Source organism: Cucurbita maxima, unplaced genomic scaffold (genome assembly GCF_002738345.1).
Source record: "Cucurbita maxima cultivar Rimu unplaced genomic scaffold, Cmax_1.0 Cma_Scf00009, whole genome shotgun sequence".
Classification (NCBI taxonomy): domain Eukaryota; kingdom Viridiplantae; phylum Streptophyta; class Magnoliopsida; order Cucurbitales; family Cucurbitaceae; genus Cucurbita; species Cucurbita maxima.
The window spans coordinates 3,720,933-3,740,370 of record NW_019272025.1 but is presented as its reverse complement, the minus strand read 5'-3'; the positions used below and the strand labels follow the sequence as shown (position 1 = coordinate 3,740,370).

The window sequence follows — 19,438 nt, the reverse complement described above, 5'->3', positions numbered from 1 at the left end:
GGAAATACATTTCCTTATTTCCGTCCCTACAAAATATTCGAGATAAATTTTTTATCCATCCTTATTTTTATTCGTATTTTATATAATAAAATAAATTAAAAAAATACTCTCGATGATAAATCATATGAATTGACAAATTAAAATAATTTGTACAAATAGCTAAAATATTTATCAAATTTTGCCCTGTATTAAAATTAGTTGAAATCGTTGTCATAATTAATCACGTATAATATTTGAGATTTTAATCGTGTGCTTTGGTGTTATTTATTTATTTGATATATACGTGCGTATACATACACACGTGTGTGTGGAGGGAGAGAAAGAACTATATAATAAATAATATCCAAAATAATTATTCTAGAGTACTAAATTGTTTTATTTAAATTAAAAATGATAACAATATTTGAGAATATACAATATTATATTGGATAAATAAATTAAAGAAAACGCTGATCTAAAAAAAGAAATGAAAATAAATGAACAAATGAAAGGGTTGAATTACAAGTTTCATGAATTTAGTGTTTATGATTTAAAATTAGAATTTAAATTTATAAGAAATTACCAAATCCATAGAATTTCTAACTAAAAATTCGCGATCGGACTTGTTGTATTCACGACAGTACAATCCAATCACTCACTATATATATATTTTTCGGAAAAGACTCCTTATTAAGTTATCGGTTGTCCTCTTTCCCGGCAGTAGGTACGCACCATATAAACCCTAATCGCGGTTGGCGCGGTAGCACGACCAAGGCGCTTGCTCTAACTTTTCCCTCAGATTTACCTCAGGAACATCCATTTCCTCGGAGGATATTAGTGTTCATTTGCTCTCCTACGAATTCTGTATTTAATCTTCATTGGTCTCGTCAATGGCGGAGGCTCGGAAAGGCGATCGGAGCGAGGAAACTGATTATACATCGGAGGACGAAGGGACTGAGGACTACAGGCGAGGAGGGTATCATGCGGTTCGTGTTGGGGATACTTTTAAGAACGGATGCTATGTTGTTCAAAGCAAGCTCGGCTGGGGTCATTTTTCCACTGTGTGGTTAGCTTGGGACACTCAGAAATCGGTATGGTTTTTGTTGGAATTTGGAGTTCTAGTTTTTTGTTTTTCTTTAGAAGTGAGAGATAATAAGGAAAGTGATCTTATTGAGGGAATGTTGGATGCACATTGGAGAGTTAGTTGTTGGGATCTGTGGGTTTGATTACAAGTAGCAAGAAGAATAGTTTGATGAAACGAGAATTGTGTTATGTTACTTTACGAGAAGTAGCGTCCGGAAATGGATTATGTCATTGCCCTCCTTCTAACGGATAAGGACCAGGATCGGTCTTCGCCGCTGGTAGTCGTTTTGAAGATTCAGAGTTGAACTTTGAACTTAACTTTTTGCTCACAACGTTAAATTTTGTTGGTAGCTGTTGTGCTTTATGCATCCAGGTCTTACCGATTTTAAGTCGTTTTCTTTTTTATTTCACTATCAGTTTACGGCTATTTAGGTTATTCTCTACAAGGTTTGGTGGTTATAGGCTGAAAGCTAAACCAAGCACTTGCGTTTGCATTCATTATTTAGTTCTTTAACAACACGAGAATTTTATTGTTTGTAGATTTATGTTGCTTTGAAAGTTCAAAAGAGTGCTCAGCATTACACTGAAGCTGCGTTGGATGAGATTAAGATTCTTAAGCAGATAGCAGAGGGAGATATGGAAGATAAGAAGTGTGTTGTGAAGCTTTTGGATCATTTTAAGCATTCTGGCCCAAATGGGCTGCATGTTTGTATGGTTTTTGAGTACCTTGGGGACAACTTATTGACCCTTATTAAATATGCTGATTACAGAGGTATTCCTCTACACATGGTGAAGGAAATTTGTTTTCATATTTTAGTGGGATTAGATTACTTGCACAGCAAACTTTCAATTATACATACAGATTTAAAGCCTGAGAATGTATTGCTTCCATCTATGATTGATCCATCTAAAGATCCTAGAAAATCAGGAAATCCTCTCATCCTTCCAAACAATAAGAACAAAACTTCGACTAGTTCTGATGCTTTAATTGATGTTAAGAGCTTCAATGGGGATGTTATCAAGAACCAGAAAAAGAAGATAAGGAAAAGAACTAAGAAGGCAGCCCAGGGGCGTTTGGAGAAGGAAACTGTTGAAGATGATCTAGATGAAGAAGACTGTACAAGAGCTGGCACAGAAGATTTTGATAATGGGGTTAAATTAAATGGGGGTACAACCAAAATATGTAAAGATAATGCTGTGAATGATGTTGGTATAAAAAATGCTGATGATTTAACGGATGCTTGCCAAGGGAAGAAAAGCCACAGTAGAATGAGCCGAGAAACAAGGCAGAGACTGCTGGCAGCTGCTGATCTTAAGTGCAAGCTGGTTGATTTTGGGAATGCATGCTGGACATACAAGCAATTCACCAATGATATTCAAACACGGCAGTATAGGTGTCCTGAGGTTATACTTGGATCTAAGTATTCAACTCCAGCAGATATGTGGTCATTTGCTTGCATTTGTTTCGAGTTGGCCACGGGTGATGTTCTCTTTGATCCACACAGTGGTGACAACTATGAAAGGGATGAAGTATGTAAATATCCTTTCTTGCTCTCCTTCTTTTGTTATCATGATTTTTTTCCTGAACTCTTTAATTCTTAAACCTGGAATATTTGTTAATTAATTCTCACCTCTCATTTGGAAGCATTATTCCTACTCACGGCAAAGTGTCCCAATTTTCACTTCTTTGAAAACCTTACTGAAAAGTTGTTTGCTGTTGTTGTTTGTTTGAGTTTTCAACGAGTTATATTTGATTTTTTTGACATGTTTCTTCTGCTGTAGCCATTAGAAAGGCATAATGTAGAAGTTCATCTCATTATGAAATATTTGATTGTTTTTTTTAATTGGTTAGCGGCTTGGTTTAATTTCAACCACGTCATACACTGAATAGGCACGGTTATAGTTTGCTAAGGCTGTATATTGGAAAACTTAAATAATTTTGATTTTAACGTAGTGAGTTTTTTTAACCATAATGTGGTTATTATCTCAGCTATTTGTATTCTCCTTAAATCGTTGGCTGTAATCTGACCCCCTCTTGTATTTGCTTGGCTAGTAAGATTATTAGTATGGTATTTGCTTCGTTTAAAATAACTATAAGCATTGCATGTCAACATCCCCGGTATATGTGTTCTGAGAACTGGAAAACAAAACTGTGCTATAACTACGGACTTGTGACATGGATGTTCTCTTCCGGAAGTTGTAATTTCTGGTATTTATTTGATTTCACAGGATCATTTAGCATTGATGATGGAGCTTCTTGGAGTGATGCCTCGCAAGGTGAGGGTTACATACTTTCAAAGGCCATGCTGTCTTTATCATATATGTGACATTTTTCAATTAACCTGATATTTTGATGTTTCTTAAATACTAGTATGTTATCGACTCATTTATTATGAGATATATCCCGCACAGGTCGCATTAGGTGGTTGCTATTCAAGGGACTACTTCAACAGATATGGAGAGTTGAGGCATATTCGTCATTTGCGCTTTTGGCCTCTTAATAAGGTGTTGACTGAGAAGTATGATTTCAGCGAGCAAGATGCTAATGACATGGCTGACTTTCTTACTCCTTTATTGGATTTTGCACCTGAAAAGAGACTAACAGCAGCACAATGTCTTAGCCATCCATGGCTAATTTCTGTCCCAAGAATTCTTGAATCTTCTGTGTCAAGCCATCAAAATCAGCCCATAGAGCAAAATGCTTCTACAAAAATAAGTGAGAAGGACGAGAGAGAAGCCATGGAGATTGGAATTGGAAACATAGTTATTGATGGAACTTCAAAATCGACTGCATCGAAACAGACATAACTAGAGATGTAATGTTATGGCATTTCAGGGTATGGCTTGTACAATGTAACCCATCCTGGTTGGTTTCTGTTATAGTCGGAAAGCATTCCTGATCCAAATTGATTCAGTGTGTATTTTGGTATTTTGCTTGGAGAGAGTAGACCAGCTTTCGTAGGCTCTTCTCGATCAACCTCGAACACTGAATGTCTTGAGCGTTTCTCGGTTTGATAGAGGGCACCTTTGAGTATGCTTTGCTTATCTTTACCACTCCCATTGTTTCTAGGTCTCTCATAGCACAATGCTCTGGGTTAGAACTTTTTCCTGAATCCTTGGAACAGATTTAAAATGTAAATCTTTTTTGTGCTAGGTTCTTGCTGTTTTGTTTGTAGTAAGTAAAGTTGGCCCCTACCTCTTTTTCTTTTTGAATTTAATGAACTTACTTTATAAAAAAAAATAATTATATGGCATAAGATTTGATACATGTAATTTCTTTAGAGTAAGATTCAATGTTGAACTAAAAAAAGTTGATTTATGCATAGTTGCAAAATTAATTAAACGCAAACTTAGAATTATTTGATTAAAATCATAATTTCATCTTAAAAATTCGTTTAAAGCAAATGGTTCCACAAATAATTGTGGAACAAAAAAATGATAATCGGACGGCCCAAAATGGCTGGCAGATACCCGGCCCGATTGACGAAATGGGTATCTGGTCGAGTGCCGGAGAGGGAGAGGCGGAGTAGCTGGGGAAATTTCAGGCCACACGAATACGACGCTTCTGTCGTAGAAAATTTTGGTTGAAGACGACAGCGACACTATCAGCTAATCGTGTTCTTGAAACCTTGTTATGGAGGTGGGCTCAGATTCAGACCCTATTGAAGCGGAACTGGACCCAGAACTCGAATCTGTAGAAGGCGGTAAAGGACCTGCTCATCACCCTTCCGCTCCATTTGATGAGGTTTCTATTCAAACTTCTGAGCTTGTTTAATATTTTAATTAGCTTTTTATGGCTTCGTTTATTGCTCTGAAAATTTCTCTTGAAACTTGAGCTAGTCACTGTATTTGTTCTTTCAGCTGTGCTAACCTGGATTTTCTTTGGTACTTGACTTTACGGAGTAGCATTATACGATGAATTGGTATTACGATGGTGATAAGTTTGGTTGTGTTGTCATAGAAATTTTGTTATTGAGATAGCTAAATAAATCTCGAGACCGAGACAGTAGATTGAATTTCTTATCGACATCACTTTGCAGTTATTTGACATCTCAACGACGGTTGATCCTAGCTATATTATCTCTCTCATACGGAAACTTCTGCCATCCAATGCAAGTAACCTGCGCAATTCTTATGGAATTAGAGATGACGACGGTAACGCCTCAGTAACCAACATGGATGAAAGTGATGCCTATTTATCTGGCGACCAAGTATTAAGTTCTTCAGGAACAGTGAATGAATGCCAGGGCATTGAAATTGCGGATGGTTCTGACAAACTTGCTGATCGAGAAGGTGAGGATGAAGGTGCATGTCCTAGATCGGAGCAACGTATTTCATCATCAGAAGAAAATGTCTGGGAAGAGTATGGTTGCATTCTGTGGGATCTTTCTGCGAGTAAATCTCATGCAGAATTAATGGTACTTTAGTTTCCTTCCTACCCACACCCACACCCACACACTCTGTTCGTCCCACTTGTCTTGATAAGAGAAGAAGTGGGCTGATTAAATTATAAAACGTGTTCTTATTAGCACTGTAGTCATCATTATTGACCTTGCCAAGTCTCGTATTATACTCTTTCTTCCCTTGTTTCCGGTACCCTCCATATGTAGTTTAGCATTGACTTGCAAATAATATGATGCTTTTCAAATGGAACTGGTGACACTATGTTTTGAGTATTCTAGCAATAGTGTCACTATAGCCACCTGCAATTAAAACCGGTTTCATTTACGTAATCTTCATGTTTACATGTTTTCCAGGTTCAGAACCTCGTTCTTGAAGTTCTTTCTGCGAACCTGATGGTCTCACAATCTGTGCGTGTTATGGTATGTGACAACGTGATGTGTAATTTTAATAATCATTTTCCATTATGCGTTAGAAAGTGCATCATTATCTTTTATTTTCTTCAAAGAGATGGATAAACAATGTTGCTCTATTTTGAGGATATCAGTTGAGTACTGCCTCAGATCCATATTCAATCGATTACTTGCTGCAGGAGATTGTCCTTGGAATTATTGGAAACCTGGCCTGCCATGAAGTTCCCATGAAACATATAGTCGACAAGAGTGGATTGATTACAACCATTGTGAACCAGCTGTTTCTAGATGATGCTCAATGTTTATGTGAAGTTTGCAGGTAGCGTGAAAAAATACGCCTTTCTAATCAATTTATATAATGTCCAATTGCAAATTATATGCAACTTTCTTTTCCCAATATTTCATTTGGTTAGGTTGGCATTCATACCTGCCATACTATGTTTTAAGACTCATTAGGACAATTTTTGTTTACCATATTGGCCATTTATTGGTACCCCTTCTTCAGTTTTTGTGGCATTCAATTGAAATATGGTTTAGTGACAATTTTATTCAATCCTTCTACTTGCTCTGTAATATGCACATTTTGTTATGGTTATTACGACTAACAGGTTGTTAGATGCGGGTCTTCAAAGTAGCGAATGTGCCATATGGGCTGGGGCATTGAATTCTGAGCATGTTCTCTCTCGTATTCTATGGGTTTCTGAGAATACCTTAAATCCACAACTTATAGAAAAGGTATCAAAATCTATATCCGTGGAAGCAAAGAACATAATAGGTTACTGTAAATTATGGCATAATATAATTGCAAGCCAAAATATTTAGCTGGTCTGATGGCTTAAATAGTTTCTTTCTTGATCAGAGTGTTGGGTTATTATCAACCATCATTGAAAGTCAGCAAGAAGTTGTGCATGTTCTTCTCCCATGTTTGATGAAGCTGGGTTTGTCGAGTGCTTTGTTCAACCTTTTTTCTTTTGAGATGAAAATATTAACAAATGAAAGATCAGCTGAAAGGTATTAGTCTCCTTTGTCTATAGGTAATGTAGATTTGTGTGTAATATAAGTGCATTTAGATAAAAATATTAGTAATTATCTCTTAATTATTTTAAGATATACTTTCCTTTTATAATTAGCCTCCCAAGTCGGGGAGTTCATTCACCCAATGTATTGTATCAGGAAAGAAAATGTTATTTTAATTTGTATGCATCGACTGATAATCAATGAGTTTAGTGGTAGAGAAATTTGTAGGTTCGATTCATTATATTCATTAATCTAAGGTCTGGGTTCTTTGGTGGAAGTGCATTTAAGTTGGTTTAGGAATAATGGGTCATCAAAAAAGAAGGAAAAGGAGGAGAAAAAGGTAGTAACAATATGAAGAATCTATAACGGATCATGTAGAGTTTTGTATGTTCGTAGTCATGGCAGCTCCAACCTGCATTGTATGACGTGGTTTATGATGCTTGTAAATATGAATAAAAAATGATGATTAGCGAAGCTTTTTTGAGTCCATCAGTCCTCTCACAAAATTCAATTTCAGGTATTCAATTTTGGACGCGATTCTTCGTGCAGTTGAAGCACTCTCTGGAATTGAAGAGCATTCTCAAGAATTTTGTTCAAACAAAAAACTTTTTCAGCTTGTTTGTGAACTAGTCAAATTGCCAGATGCATTTGAGGTACAGTTCAGGTACCTAAAGTAAGAGTAGAGCTGTGACCTTCTAATAATAGGAATTGGCGTATGTATTAACATTTCCATTTATTACCTCAGAATTATTTAATTTACTTTTATCAGCGTGATAAATTGCATAACTTGTTAAATGTGTCCATTTGCCACCCGACAAATTATGTAGTCCTCAAATGTGGATATGGCTGTATATCATGTGATCTACCACCTTTCCTGTCGTTTAATTTGTTGCTAGAAGATGCTGCAGTTTTCTTTCTTCGGCTGTTTTTTGTTGTATATTTTAAACTACTTCTATGTTCTGTGATTGACGGCATGCTACAAATATATTTTTCTTTCACGATCAAGAAACCCTTCCGTCTCTGAAATGGACATATTTCTTTCCATAGGTTTCAAGTTCTTGTATCAGTGCTGTGATTTTGATTGCAAATATTCTGTCAGATCTACCTGATCTAGCCTTTGACATGAGTCAGGGTAAGTTAAGTTCATTATATTTCTTATTGCCAAGTTTCATTCATCACCTTATGTGTACTTAATACTTCTGGTCTATCCAGATTTGTCTTTCCTACAAGGTCTACTTGATATATTCTCTTTTGCTGGGGATGACCTAGAAGCCCGTGATGCTGTTTGGAGCATCATTGCCAGGATATTGGTGCATGTTGAAGAAAAGGCGATGAGCAGACCAAGGATGTTTGAGTGCGTGTCGTTACTAGTGAGTAAGACTGATCTCATCGAGGATGATCTTCTAGACCACCGTATGACTGAATTGAATAAAAAAGAGGATGGATTGACCTCTGCCTGCACAAAATCAAACTCTAGATGTATATCCGTATCCTGTTCTTTGAGTTTGTTTTACTAGCCTACTGTTATTTATTGCTCAATGTAGGCAATTCATTTTCAATTTTTGATGGGTCATTTTCTTTCATAAATGAACTTTGTGTTGTCCTTTACTCATCCCTTAGTTAGGAAGGATCATTGCTATCTTAAATTGTTGGGCTGCTTCAAAGGATGAAGGGACAGATGTTAGAGACGAATATCGTGCAGAAGATATCGATGTGAATAGATTGTTGAGTTGTTGCTGTAAACATTCTGAGTAAGATCTATTTCAATTTCTATGTTCATTATGAACTCTCTTCTTCTGCAATGCCTGATTTAAGTGCTACGTTTTTTCTCCTAACTCAGATGGCTGGGAAGTTAGCAGAGACGGAAATCTACACTTCATCACCCATAGCGTTGCTGTTAACCACTTTCAGTACGTACACTAAAGTGGTAATCGATCTTTTCTGCGGAATTTCAATCATGATTGTTTTCGCTAATCACTGTAGATTTAGTACTGATTCGGTGCTTTTGTTTATCTTTTTGGTTTCAGCATCACCATTTTGCATGCAGTCCTGGATATTATTTTGAATCATTATCAACTGAAAGAAAGGTCAATGCATATATTTACTGAATGGAGCATCGTTTGTGGCTGTACTATGCAACCGGGGTCAAGTCTGTTTGCTGGATGATGTTTTATTGGTCTCAGGCTCCACATAGTCCCCACCAACTTCCAAAATCTTGCAAAAATGTTTGGTTGTATACTACTTGCCTTATAAATGGTTTGAAGATGGTTTTAGGACCAAAATTTAGCTGTGATCGGCTATATCTATAAAATCACATATTATTCAACGATCACTACATTGGCACATCGTGCTCAATTAATTGCCTGCTAACTTCATTGGTTCCTTCCCACCCATCTTTTTGAGCAATTTTCATGATCTAAATTTAGGTGTTGTCAGGTTAGGCCTATTACTAATTTGCTCTTTTCATACCTGCGTTACGTCTCATTTTCACTTTGATGCATAATTTCTGGTGTCTGCGCCGTCCCCTTTATATAACAACATTGGCTCTTCTTCTCACACAGTTTAGTTGCGTTTGCATATGTATGCTTGAAGGAGTGTTCATTTTCCCCTCTAAATTTGACCGAAAATGTGGTCAATGTCAGAAAAAGCAGGTATCAAGTGGGCAATGTGTTTGCCAACGTCATTAGTGATGGCTCTCAGGATTGCTTACCTTTTGTTTTCGGCAACAATTGTTTTCCTTTCGTGTCTTTTCTTGCACCAAATCATCCAATGATTCATCAGCAGGTTGTCTCATAACTTCATCTCATTGTCAAGTAAGTAATTAATCGTTATGAAATCAAGCCTTGTATATTGGCTGATTTTCTTATTTAAATTTCCTGATCTTTTATATTGGAAATCTTTAATGAATAAGATGCATTATTGTCTAGATTTGGATCGTGGTCAGGTTTAGAAAGTAGACCTCAAACATCACAATATTATTCACATGGAAGACTGGGGGGAACAAACTCCACTGCCAAAAGTATGAATTCTTTTCCTCTCTTTTTATGTCATTCATTTTATGCTCTCCTGCTATAGAAGCCCGTTAATCTCCCTTTCAGTACCTCTCATCCCCTGAGCTCTCAAACTGACTCACAGCTTAAGATTTATTCTCTCTGATAGTGTCAATATATCTGAGTAAATCCTGTCACCACCAATCTCTGCTCCAGTGGCTCCAGCAGCAACCCTCAAGATATCTTCAATTAGTTTAGCATTGCCCATTATGTCAACGTGAGCACTACTTTCAATTCCTCTTCCTTCTAGCAGACTAGCAGGGGCCTTGTGCCTGTATTCTCTTACGTATGTAGGGCTGCCTGATGGGTTGAATCGTGTTTTGTTTCGCCACCCTTTTGCACACATGAAACCAGAGCTCACCACTGGTACACAGTCGTCGCCGTCAACAAAATACATCCCACTTCTTAGACAGCCACTCCCTTCTCCATCGACTGAGAGATCAATCCTGAATGGAATGCTCTTGCACTTATCATAAGATGAGTCATAGATATATGATCTTTCTGTGGGGATTCCCACTCCGTATAAGCAGTATATCTCCATGTCTGGGGCATCTGGTAGTCTGAAACAAATTTTGCAAAATGGGAAGTTGAGAAAGATGTGTCTAATGTTTTCTTGATGTTAGATAGTTATTACTATCAGCTCATATGCCAAGAGTTGATTCTATTCAGTACTTCATGTGGAAGATTATCTTCTAAAGAAATCAGCAAATTCTAAAAAACTACACAGCTACTTACTTTGTCTCTAGTGGATTTGACCAGTACTTGTAATGAGCATATTTTGGATCATCAAGATCTTCAGCAATCCCATGAGAGAAGTGACTATCCATCCTCTGCATCATTTTTGGAGCCACGACTCGGAGTAGATCAAAAACAGTTTTCGCTGTGTAAGCTTTATTCTCGGAGACTTTCCGAAGACTTTCCCTACTCATCTCATCATATTCAGTCCATCCGTCGCTACAAGAGAAGCTCGAATCATTGGAGCTACCTGAATCCATAAGCTCCTATTCAAGATCCACTCATTAGTCAATACTATCCTGTCCCACTTTGAATACCTAAGATCACTTAATAGACAGAACTAGTATCTAATACATTCGGCATTGGTAAGTTTCATCATTTTCCCCAACAAAGAAGTTGTTCCAATGCACAGAAAGTAGACAGCAAAGTTCATTAATTACCTCTGAATAAAGTGTAGACAGCTCTGATGAAGGCCGTGTTGCTGCTTCTTTGCCAAAAGAGATCATTCTTCCATAGTGCACTGCCTCCTTTTCTTGTAAGCCCTTCTTTATCTCACTGTCATTTGAATCATTTTCGTTTCTAAAAGAATGTGTATCTACTTTCTCCAAATCACAATTCTGAACATCTTCAGGAGACCAATCTAAGTCACCCCAGATGGTCTCACCACCCTTCGGTAACAACGACGCGGTCGAATCCCAGGTCCGGGAAACCCGCAACATGTGTTCTAAGGTTTGAAATCCAAGAATTTCAGATTTTAGAAAACCAGGGGTCATAGCTCTGTAAATGCCAAGATAATCAATCAAGTTCATTATTTTTCCTTGAATCTCTAAGGGTGAAGAAGAGAAGAGAAGAGAATAGAACCTGAGCAAAGCAATGTGTCTGTCTTCAGCAGAAAGAATTTTACTGACTGCCTTTGGAGTTCCCAAAAATGTAGAGCCAATATTCATGATTGCTTTAATATACTTGGCACACCACCCTAGGCCGCCACCGCCTCCCATCGGCGGCGGCGCTTCCACCCACTTCATGAAGTGGAGGAAGTACAGAACCCCCATTGAGTGAGGCACCACCACCACTTTATTCCCCCCATTTGTTTCATACATTACCTCTATTTTACTCTTCAATCTGCTCAGAGCCCTGTCTCTAACCTGCGTGATTTCTCAACTCAACTATTGCAAACTCAATGATCAAGTGTATAATTTGATTGGAAGAAGAAGAGAGTGTCGTTGGTTACATTGCATACCTCTGTGTTTTGGAAGGCGATCCTCCAATCATATGCAGCCATATGTAAGTTCTTTCCATCATAACCAATTTTAGCCAGATTTTCTATGAGAACAGCCCAAACGAAGTAGCCTTGGGTGAAATAATCAGCGGCCACAAGGCCTTCGACTGGCCGGATTCGAATGCCTGGTGGGTCAAGCCCTGTTTCATTGTCTAGAGACAGGTGCTCCAACCAGCATAATGGTCTGAGTGTTTGAATTCAAATTCTCAAATGGGTACTTCAAGTATCAATCCAAAAGCTTCAGAAATGTAAAATTTATCTGGAATTCGCTAACCTTTTCAATGTTTCAGTGAAACTCCCACCCCACAGGCGCTTTCGAAACAGTCCCTTGGCGCAGGGCTTGCCATCCCAGAGCTCCAGCCCGCCGGTGACAATGCCGGGCACTAAAACGACTGGGTGAAGACCTGATACGCCATCTCTCTTTAAAACAGCCCCCGGAGAGTCAATCGCTGGAAAGCCAGGTAATGTAAGGGGCAAATAATGGTAGACGAAAAACATCAGCCACCAAAATGTGCACATATATCCAATAATCCAACAGCAGTTATCTAAGCACTTCCATTCTCTTGATTGCCCCTTATTGATGTTCTTGTTCCTTTTCTTCTTCCTGTCCTTATCTTGCTTCTTTTGCAGCATTTTCTTCACATATGCAACAACGACATTAGGTTTGTCCTCTGATTTATGTGCATCATCAATGGTTTGGATCCCCATAGAAGAATTCTTAACAGGGTTGACGTAGTATAATTTGCGGAGACGAAGAACAGAGGCCATGGATTAAGGAGTGAAGAGGTTGAGATCAAGAAAATCAAAGAAGAACGATGAAACCCATGACTTATGGGGGGATTTAAAACAGAAAAAAGGTTAAAACGAGCTGTCAAGAAAGCAATACACGTGGCGAAACGAAAAGGACAAGAGGGAGTAAATGGCCTGGTGGCCATGGGTAGCTGAAGGTGTGCAGTCGGAACAAAACAGGGGATGTGAAAGGAAAGAGAAAAGGAAGAGGCTTCTCTTGTGCAACTCATTATGAGAATGAAAAAGGAAAAGGGTTGTGCGAATTGCAGAGGAAATGGGAATGGAGAATCCGAAGTAACACATTTTGGATCATCAAAATGACACTTGGCTCTGTTTCTGCATGGGAGCTTCGTCAGGTGTCGGCCCCTCTGGGCCTCTGTCTTCACTGCATATCATAGCTTTTTGAATAACACTCTTTTTCGATTGTTTATCGCTAATGTGCAATGGGAAGGAACTTGCTTTCTTTTCTTTTTAAGTTTTTGGTATATTTATGTGGGCGTTAAAAGCTATCAAAGCTAACAAACAGAGCTGAGAATAAATGGGTAAGACGACCTTATGAAGCTCAATACACTATCCCCACACTCCAATGAGCCTAGGGCCCAAATATACCAGCCTTTTCTCAATTTCATTAAGGCTTGTATGTTATGTCTGTAGGTGAGATTTGAAAAATAGAGTGAAAAAAGAAAGAGTTTTTTTTTTTTTTTTTTCTCTTCAATAGTGATGGGTTAGTTTATTTACCATCATCCTGTATAGTTTAGATTACATGTTTAGAAACATTTAAATTTGACAGGGTCGATTTTGCTTTTAAAGTAATTCGAATCTCAAATAAGTGTTCTTGCAGACCAAGAACTACGAGATTGTTGAAGTCACCAACAGAGATCGCCCCTTTCATTATGGGGTGACGGAGGGATCGTACCATTCGAGCCTTTGTTTCATGCTTTTTCTGGAGGTTTGAAGAAAGCTCCAATCAATAGGATTTTCTTAATCCTCCCTTCTCGAAAGCGAAAGGAAGAACATGAAATTCTTTTTCCTTTCTTCTACAAGGACCAGGAGATTTGAAAAATGATTTTAGAGTGTCTAGGGTTGGGTTAAGATGGTTTCTTAACGCCTTCTTTTTTCCTCTCATCGGAGTTTTTTTACAAAGACTTGCCATGGTAAGGAATAAGGGGGGAGCAAGCACACTTGAGAGCGGCAGTACAACTGAGAGTTGTATGCTGCGTTCGAGAATGATGAATCTTACTCCTCTTATCGTGATTCTTTGCCATATGTGCTCATGATGAAATAGAGATTAAATTCACAAACTCTATTTTAAAATAGATTTGTGATTATTTAATTTAGACACCCATGTTAAGTTGTAATTAAGATCCTAAATCAATAGATTAATTCTATAATACAAGATTATATTTTGCAGTTTTTAAAGAGAAATTGTGAACGAGAAAATTGTGGATTTGTATGAAGTTAAGAACAACCACAACCACAACCACACGAAAAAAGACATAAATTTATAAGCCACGGGATAACCGACATTGGCGCCTTGGTTTACTTCCCCAACGCGCTATTTAGTCGCGTGGCTCAAACTCTACATTTCTTAGTTGCTGCCGGTGCTCACAGCGATTGGATCCTAAGCGGCGACAGGGCGCAATTTAGTGATGCAGTGGACCCCATTATTTTAATATGCTTTTAATTATTATTTAATTGTAGTTGAAATTCCAATCTTGCATCATATTTAAAAAAATTAAATTAATCAATTTATTACATATAAAAAATATTAAAAAAAAGGTAAAATAAATCAACAACTTAGTATACATCCGATTTAAAGACGTATTTAATATAATATATATATATATATATATATATATATTAAAAGTTTAAGAATTTATTATATATTTGAGACGAATTCAGTAAAAAAAATATTTTAAAAAATAGTTATATAAATTTAATTTTCAAAATAGAAATTTTAATTTTGTGTTCAATATATTTTTTAATGAATTTTGTAAAGATTTAGGATTTATTATTTTATTTTATTTTTAGCATCTTTTAAATAGAAATAAATATAAAAATATCAACCCACATGAACATTTACATTCGTTTTGACTTACATTTTTGTAAACATTTTCTTTAACTAGCTAAATATGTAAGCAAGCACCATTATTTTTTGTTTTTAAAAAATAAAGCTTTATTTTCCTTTTTTAAAAAATTACAAAAATATTTTAAAAATTTATTGAGAACTTAAAATGTTATCCTAAGAAGCCGAAAATTACGAAACAAATTAATACAATTTTAAAAAATAATCTATAACTTGAATTTTCAAATGAATTAATTGAATGCAGTCATTTCTTTAATATATATAAAAAAACAAAAAAAAAAAACATCATATTGTTTTTTTTTTTTAATAATTAAACCCATTTCTCTTAATATTTAATAAATAATCTATAAACTTAAATAGGTCTATCAATTATATAAAAAAAATGTAAACTATTTGAAATTATTAATTGTATTTAGTGTTACCTGAGAAACTTTACGACAATTTCATATAAATAAATTATTTTCAACAATTTTATTACATTATTTAATTTTAGACAATTCAAATAAACAGTTTATTTATTTAATATGTTTTCATTATTTATAAAGGTAAGAAACTAATATTGAATAATGATTTGTAAATAACCCCTAATCTTGTGATTAGTGGATGTAAAAAACGATTAGCATGTAACATTCGTAAATTTAATTAAATTCCAATTTATTTTAATTATTTTTCCTCTTCCGTTGACAGACCTAGAAAACACGTGTCCACTCCCAGAGAGCGAGTAGCGATAGTTTTATACTCCCCGGTGGACGGTGGCATTTTCACACACTCGCCTCTCGTCCGCCTTTTCTCTCGCTCTCTGGTTCCTACTCTTTCAATCTCAATAAATACGCTCAGCCTCTCATTTCTCCATCACAACCCATTTCTCCATTTTTCACATTTCTTCAAGCTTTCTTCCTCTTTCCCGCAAGATTCCTTACAACACAGCGGGATTTTCAGCCTAGATCTGCAGAGTAGCATAGCAACAATGGCGTCCGAGAAGAGGGTAGATCTGGATGGCAACCCCATTAAGCCAATCACCATTTGCATGATTGGCGCTGGTGGCTTCATTGGCTCTCACCTCTGTGAGAAGCTTATGGCCGAAACCCCTCACAAGGTGCTTGCTCTTGATGTTTATAATGACAAGATTAAGCATCTTCTTGAGCCCGATTCGCTCCCCTGGGCCGATCGTATTCAGTTCCACCGTCTCAATATCAAGAACGATTCCAGGCTCGAGAGCCTCATTCGAATGGCGGATCTGGTTCGCATTCTATGAATTGTTCAATTTTTGTTTTGGCTTGTTTGAACAATTGGTTCTTCTTCGGGTCTATTGTGGATTCTGAGCAAATGTTCATTGTCATTTCTTTAAGTTTTAACTTCGTGTTTTATGAGATGTTTCGTGATTGGAATTTTCCTTGGCTTATGTAGACGATAAATCTTGCTGCGATCTGTACGCCTGCGGACTACAATACGCGACCGCTTGACACAATCTACAGCAATTTCATTGACGCAATTCCTGTGGTGTGTATGCGATGCATTACTCGTTCTTTCTAATTATCGTTTATTGATGTTTTGATTTGCATGTGTGCGCTACTTCTCAATTCAAAAAATTTGGTTATCGTTGAGAATTTGTGATTTGGCGTGTTTGATTTAATGTGCTTTCTTTTCAAGGTTAAATACTGTTCTGGCAACAACAAGCGTCTCATTCACTTTTCAACTTGCGAAGTGTACGGTAAGACGATTGGAAGCTTTCTTCCAAAAGATAGCCCTCTTCGTCAGGTAAGCCATCTCTTTCTGCTTTCTTTCTTTTTTTCCTCTTATTACATATAAATTCCTTCAATCCTTTCGATCTATAATCACTTTTGCCTTGTTAAATGACAATGCAATGTCCTGGATCTTGCAAAGTCGTTAGGAAACTTTCTTTGAATGGCCATGAAAGATTTGAAGAATTTGAACTTGAAATGAAAGTAGAAACAGCATCTTGTTTTTCTTCATGTTTCTGTAAAAAACTGTCAGATCTTGAAATTGAACCGATAATTCCCCTTATAAATGATTGAAAATTCTATACAAAATATTGTGGTTTGCACGACAATGTGGATGTCTGTGTGCTTTGATTCCTTATTTGGCTGAAATGTAGATTATGAATGGCTTTGTACTTGTAAATTTTGTAATGTAACTATTTGCTAAATTGATTTTTTTTTTTCCTGATTGGAAATATGAGGCTTAAATGTTGTGGCATCATCAAGCATTTTATTAATTTTCCAAGTTCTATCTTCGTTGGTTGACATATCAAGCCATCTTTTGTTCTACGAACCTTCTATCTTTTGTCATGTGCATAATGTTTTACCAATGTTATCTGTTCATTTATTCGGTTTTTAGCATTCTTAATGTGACTTCTGGTCTCGTCCTCTTACAATAGACTAATTGATGAGAGCAGGCTGAATATTGTAGTAATTTGTTTATGATAGGATCCAGCATATTTTGTTTTGAGTGAGAATTTATCTCCTTGCATCTTTGGTCCCATTGAGAAGCAAAGATGGTCCTATGCATGTGCGAAGCAATTGATTGAGAGGCTGATTTATGGTTAGTTTTCTTACTTTTATACTCTGTGGCTTTATGGGAATCAGTACTTGGAAAATGGGCAGATCTTAGCCTTTGTTCTTGTTTTTTCACAGCTGAGGGTGCGGAAAATGGGATGGATTTTACAATTGTTAGACCCTTTAACTGGATTGGGCCAAGAATGGACTTCATTCCTGGCATCGATGGCCCAAGTGAGGGTGTTCCGAGAGTTTTAGCTTGCTTTAGCAATGTATGTACTGCTAGTTTTCTGCCTTTGGCTTCTACTTCTCCTAGTGACTCTCGATTCGAAGATTGATGGTGTTTGATTTTCTGATTTTGCAGAATCTCCTACGCCATGAGCCACTGAAGCTCGTGGATGGTGGCCAATCCCAAAGAACTTTTATATACATCAAAGATGCGATTGAAGCAGTTCTTTTGATGATTGTACGACATTCCTCTGCTTTTCTTTGATTTCGAACCCAAAGTTTTTGGTATCTGAATTGTTTATTGCCTGTTCAGGAAAACCCAGCTAGGGCCAATGGTCAAATCTTCAATGTGGGCAATCCCAACAATGAAGTAACAGTGAAGCAGCTCGCCGAAATGATGACCGAGGTGGGGGAGAAGCGTTTTTTGGTTTAAGTTTAAATTTTCCTTTGCTTTTGTTTGATGAAGAAGAAAGGTAAGAAGTTGTTTGCTTGGACTTCGATAGGTTTATGCAAAGGTAAGCGGGGAACCTTCTCTCGAGAAACCGACAATCGATATAAGCTCTGAAGAATTCTACGGTGTGGGTTATGACGACAGTGACAAGAGAATTCCTGATATGACCATCATCAATAAGCAACTTGGTAGGGGATGCTCATCTCATTTCCTTTGGTATGATCATTGGATTATGAATATAGTTATTTGAATGAAAGTTCCCCAACTGTGTTCAGGTTGGAACCCAAAGACGTCACTGTGGGATCTGCTGGAATCAACTCTGACCTATCAACATCGAACATACGCTGAGGCGATCAAGCAGGCGACAGCAAAACCAGCTGCAACCAGCTAGAGAATGCGATGCTCTTTTCTTTTTGGTCATTTTTTTTTTTTCTGTTTTTGTTTTCAGGGCTCTTACAGGAGTTTTATTTGTAATATGTGGCTGTGTCCAAGCTTTTCCAATTCATTTTTTTTTTTATCTTCTTGATTCTGAAATGTGTTAGTTTGGTTATGGATAGGGATATGTGGAGGACTCGATATTATATGTATAATCATCGAATTTCAAGCTTGGACTACAAGTTGAGGGAGGATAATACAAAGTAATCTACTACTTTTCTGTCTTTGCTCATCCAATTTACTAAATATGTTTCTATCTTTAATTCTTAAAAATAAGGGTAAATTACACAAAAAAGAAAAAAAAAAGAAAAAAGAAAAGAAAACTTGAACCACAATAAGTAAATGTCAAAGAGGACGTTGGCTCTTAAGAGAATAGATTGTGAAAAGGGAAAAGTCAAAATTGAAAAGTGTTTTCTCATAAGATGAAATAATAATAGTTGTTTTGATTCCCCAACTGAGGTCGCTTTGGCCGAGTGGTTAAGGCGTGTGCCTGCTAAGTACATGGGGTTTCCCCGCGAGAGTTCGAATCTCTCAGGCGACGATTATTTTTTCCTTTTTTTTCTTCCAACAAAACGCTGCCAGTACTATGTCTGTTGCCTCTCCCAGCTTCAGTCTCTTCCATTCCACCCCAGATGCATTCCTTTCGAATCTCGAAGTTAGAGCTTCGGGATGCTTTAGATGGCCTTGTTCTGAATTCATCTATTTTCGAGTCCCACATCGAAAGAGAGTGGAAGGAAAGCGTAGCAGTGGGATTATAAAAGAGAAGGAGGTGGGGACGGGTAAACATACTTACCTGGACGGGGTCAATGGGCGATCATGGAGGCCCATGTCCTAGGTTGGTGACCTCCATTGCACTTCGGAGGGGTGCCCGCCTAAGGTCTGCCAACGAGGCAGAGCCTACGTCATAATATGTGGTAGTGGGGGCCTGCGTTCGCGCAGCCCCTGTGCCCAATTTTGAATTTCAAACCTTCTTCTC

The 19,438-nt window shown here is 37.2% G+C and overlaps 4 protein-coding genes, 1 long non-coding RNA gene and 2 other non-coding genes across 8 annotated transcripts; 6 read left to right on the top strand and 1 right to left on the bottom strand.

Annotated features, from left to right (window-relative positions):
- The first annotated feature begins 674 nt into the window (after positions 1-674).
- Positions 675-4,257, top strand: LOC111484075 (SRSF protein kinase 2). Its single transcript, XM_023130511.1, has 4 exons — positions 675-1,070; positions 1,603-2,592; positions 3,292-3,339; positions 3,475-4,257. The coding sequence occupies exons 1-4, from the start codon at positions 870-872 to the stop codon at positions 3,868-3,870; spliced, it is 1,635 nt and encodes a 544-aa protein (XP_022986279.1). The 5' UTR covers positions 675-869; the 3' UTR covers positions 3,871-4,257.
- A 287-nt stretch (positions 4,258-4,544) lies between these two features.
- LOC111484077 lies at positions 4,545-9,282 on the top strand. Of its 2 annotated transcripts, none has more exons than XM_023130514.1 (12): positions 4,545-4,807; positions 5,103-5,480; positions 5,820-5,885; positions 6,056-6,195; positions 6,485-6,611; positions 6,736-6,887; positions 7,411-7,546; positions 7,941-8,025; positions 8,106-8,380; positions 8,514-8,644; positions 8,734-8,803; positions 8,921-9,282. In XM_023130514.1, the coding sequence occupies exons 1-11, from the start codon at positions 4,697-4,699 to the stop codon at positions 8,747-8,749; spliced, it is 1,617 nt and encodes a 538-aa protein (XP_022986282.1). In that variant the 5' UTR covers positions 4,545-4,696; the 3' UTR covers positions 8,750-8,803; positions 8,921-9,282. The 2 variants fall into 2 exon arrangements, with proteins under 2 accessions (XP_022986282.1, XP_022986281.1); XM_023130513.1 differs by having other exon boundaries at positions 8,734-8,820.
- A 722-nt stretch (positions 9,283-10,004) lies between these two features.
- On the bottom strand, positions 10,005-12,740 carry LOC111484072 (putative phospholipid:diacylglycerol acyltransferase 2). The gene is made up of 6 exons (XM_023130508.1): positions 12,232-12,740; positions 11,919-12,141; positions 11,540-11,823; positions 11,119-11,455; positions 10,679-10,944; positions 10,005-10,503 (listed from the first exon to the last, which is right to left on the bottom strand). The coding sequence occupies exons 1-6, from the start codon at positions 12,723-12,725 to the stop codon at positions 10,023-10,025; spliced, it is 2,085 nt and encodes a 694-aa protein (XP_022986276.1). The 5' UTR covers positions 12,726-12,740; the 3' UTR covers positions 10,005-10,022.
- On the top strand, positions 12,326-13,221 carry LOC111484166. The gene is made up of 2 exons (XR_002718454.1): positions 12,326-12,418; positions 12,588-13,221. It is a non-coding gene; the product is annotated as an uncharacterized LOC111484166 (long non-coding RNA).
- Positions 13,222-15,646: 2,425 nt separating this feature from the next.
- Positions 15,647-18,688, top strand: LOC111484099 (UDP-D-apiose/UDP-D-xylose synthase 2-like). Its single transcript, XM_023130552.1, has 10 exons — positions 15,647-16,072; positions 16,240-16,332; positions 16,483-16,590; positions 17,280-17,394; positions 17,487-17,620; positions 17,713-17,814; positions 17,890-17,982; positions 18,080-18,215; positions 18,303-18,423; positions 18,585-18,688. Exons 1-9 carry the CDS (start codon positions 15,800-15,802, stop codon positions 18,416-18,418), a joined length of 1,170 nt encoding a protein of 389 aa, XP_022986320.1. The 5' UTR covers positions 15,647-15,799; the 3' UTR covers positions 18,419-18,423; positions 18,585-18,688.
- Positions 18,689-18,921: 233 nt separating this feature from the next.
- Positions 18,922-19,003, top strand: TRNAS-GCU. The gene has a single exon. It is a non-coding gene; the product is annotated as a tRNA-Ser (tRNA).
- Positions 19,004-19,247: 244 nt separating this feature from the next.
- On the top strand, positions 19,248-19,408 carry LOC111484621. Its single transcript, XR_002718547.1, has one exon. It is a non-coding gene; the product is annotated as a U1 spliceosomal RNA (small nuclear RNA).
- Positions 19,409-19,438: the final 30 nt, after the last annotated feature.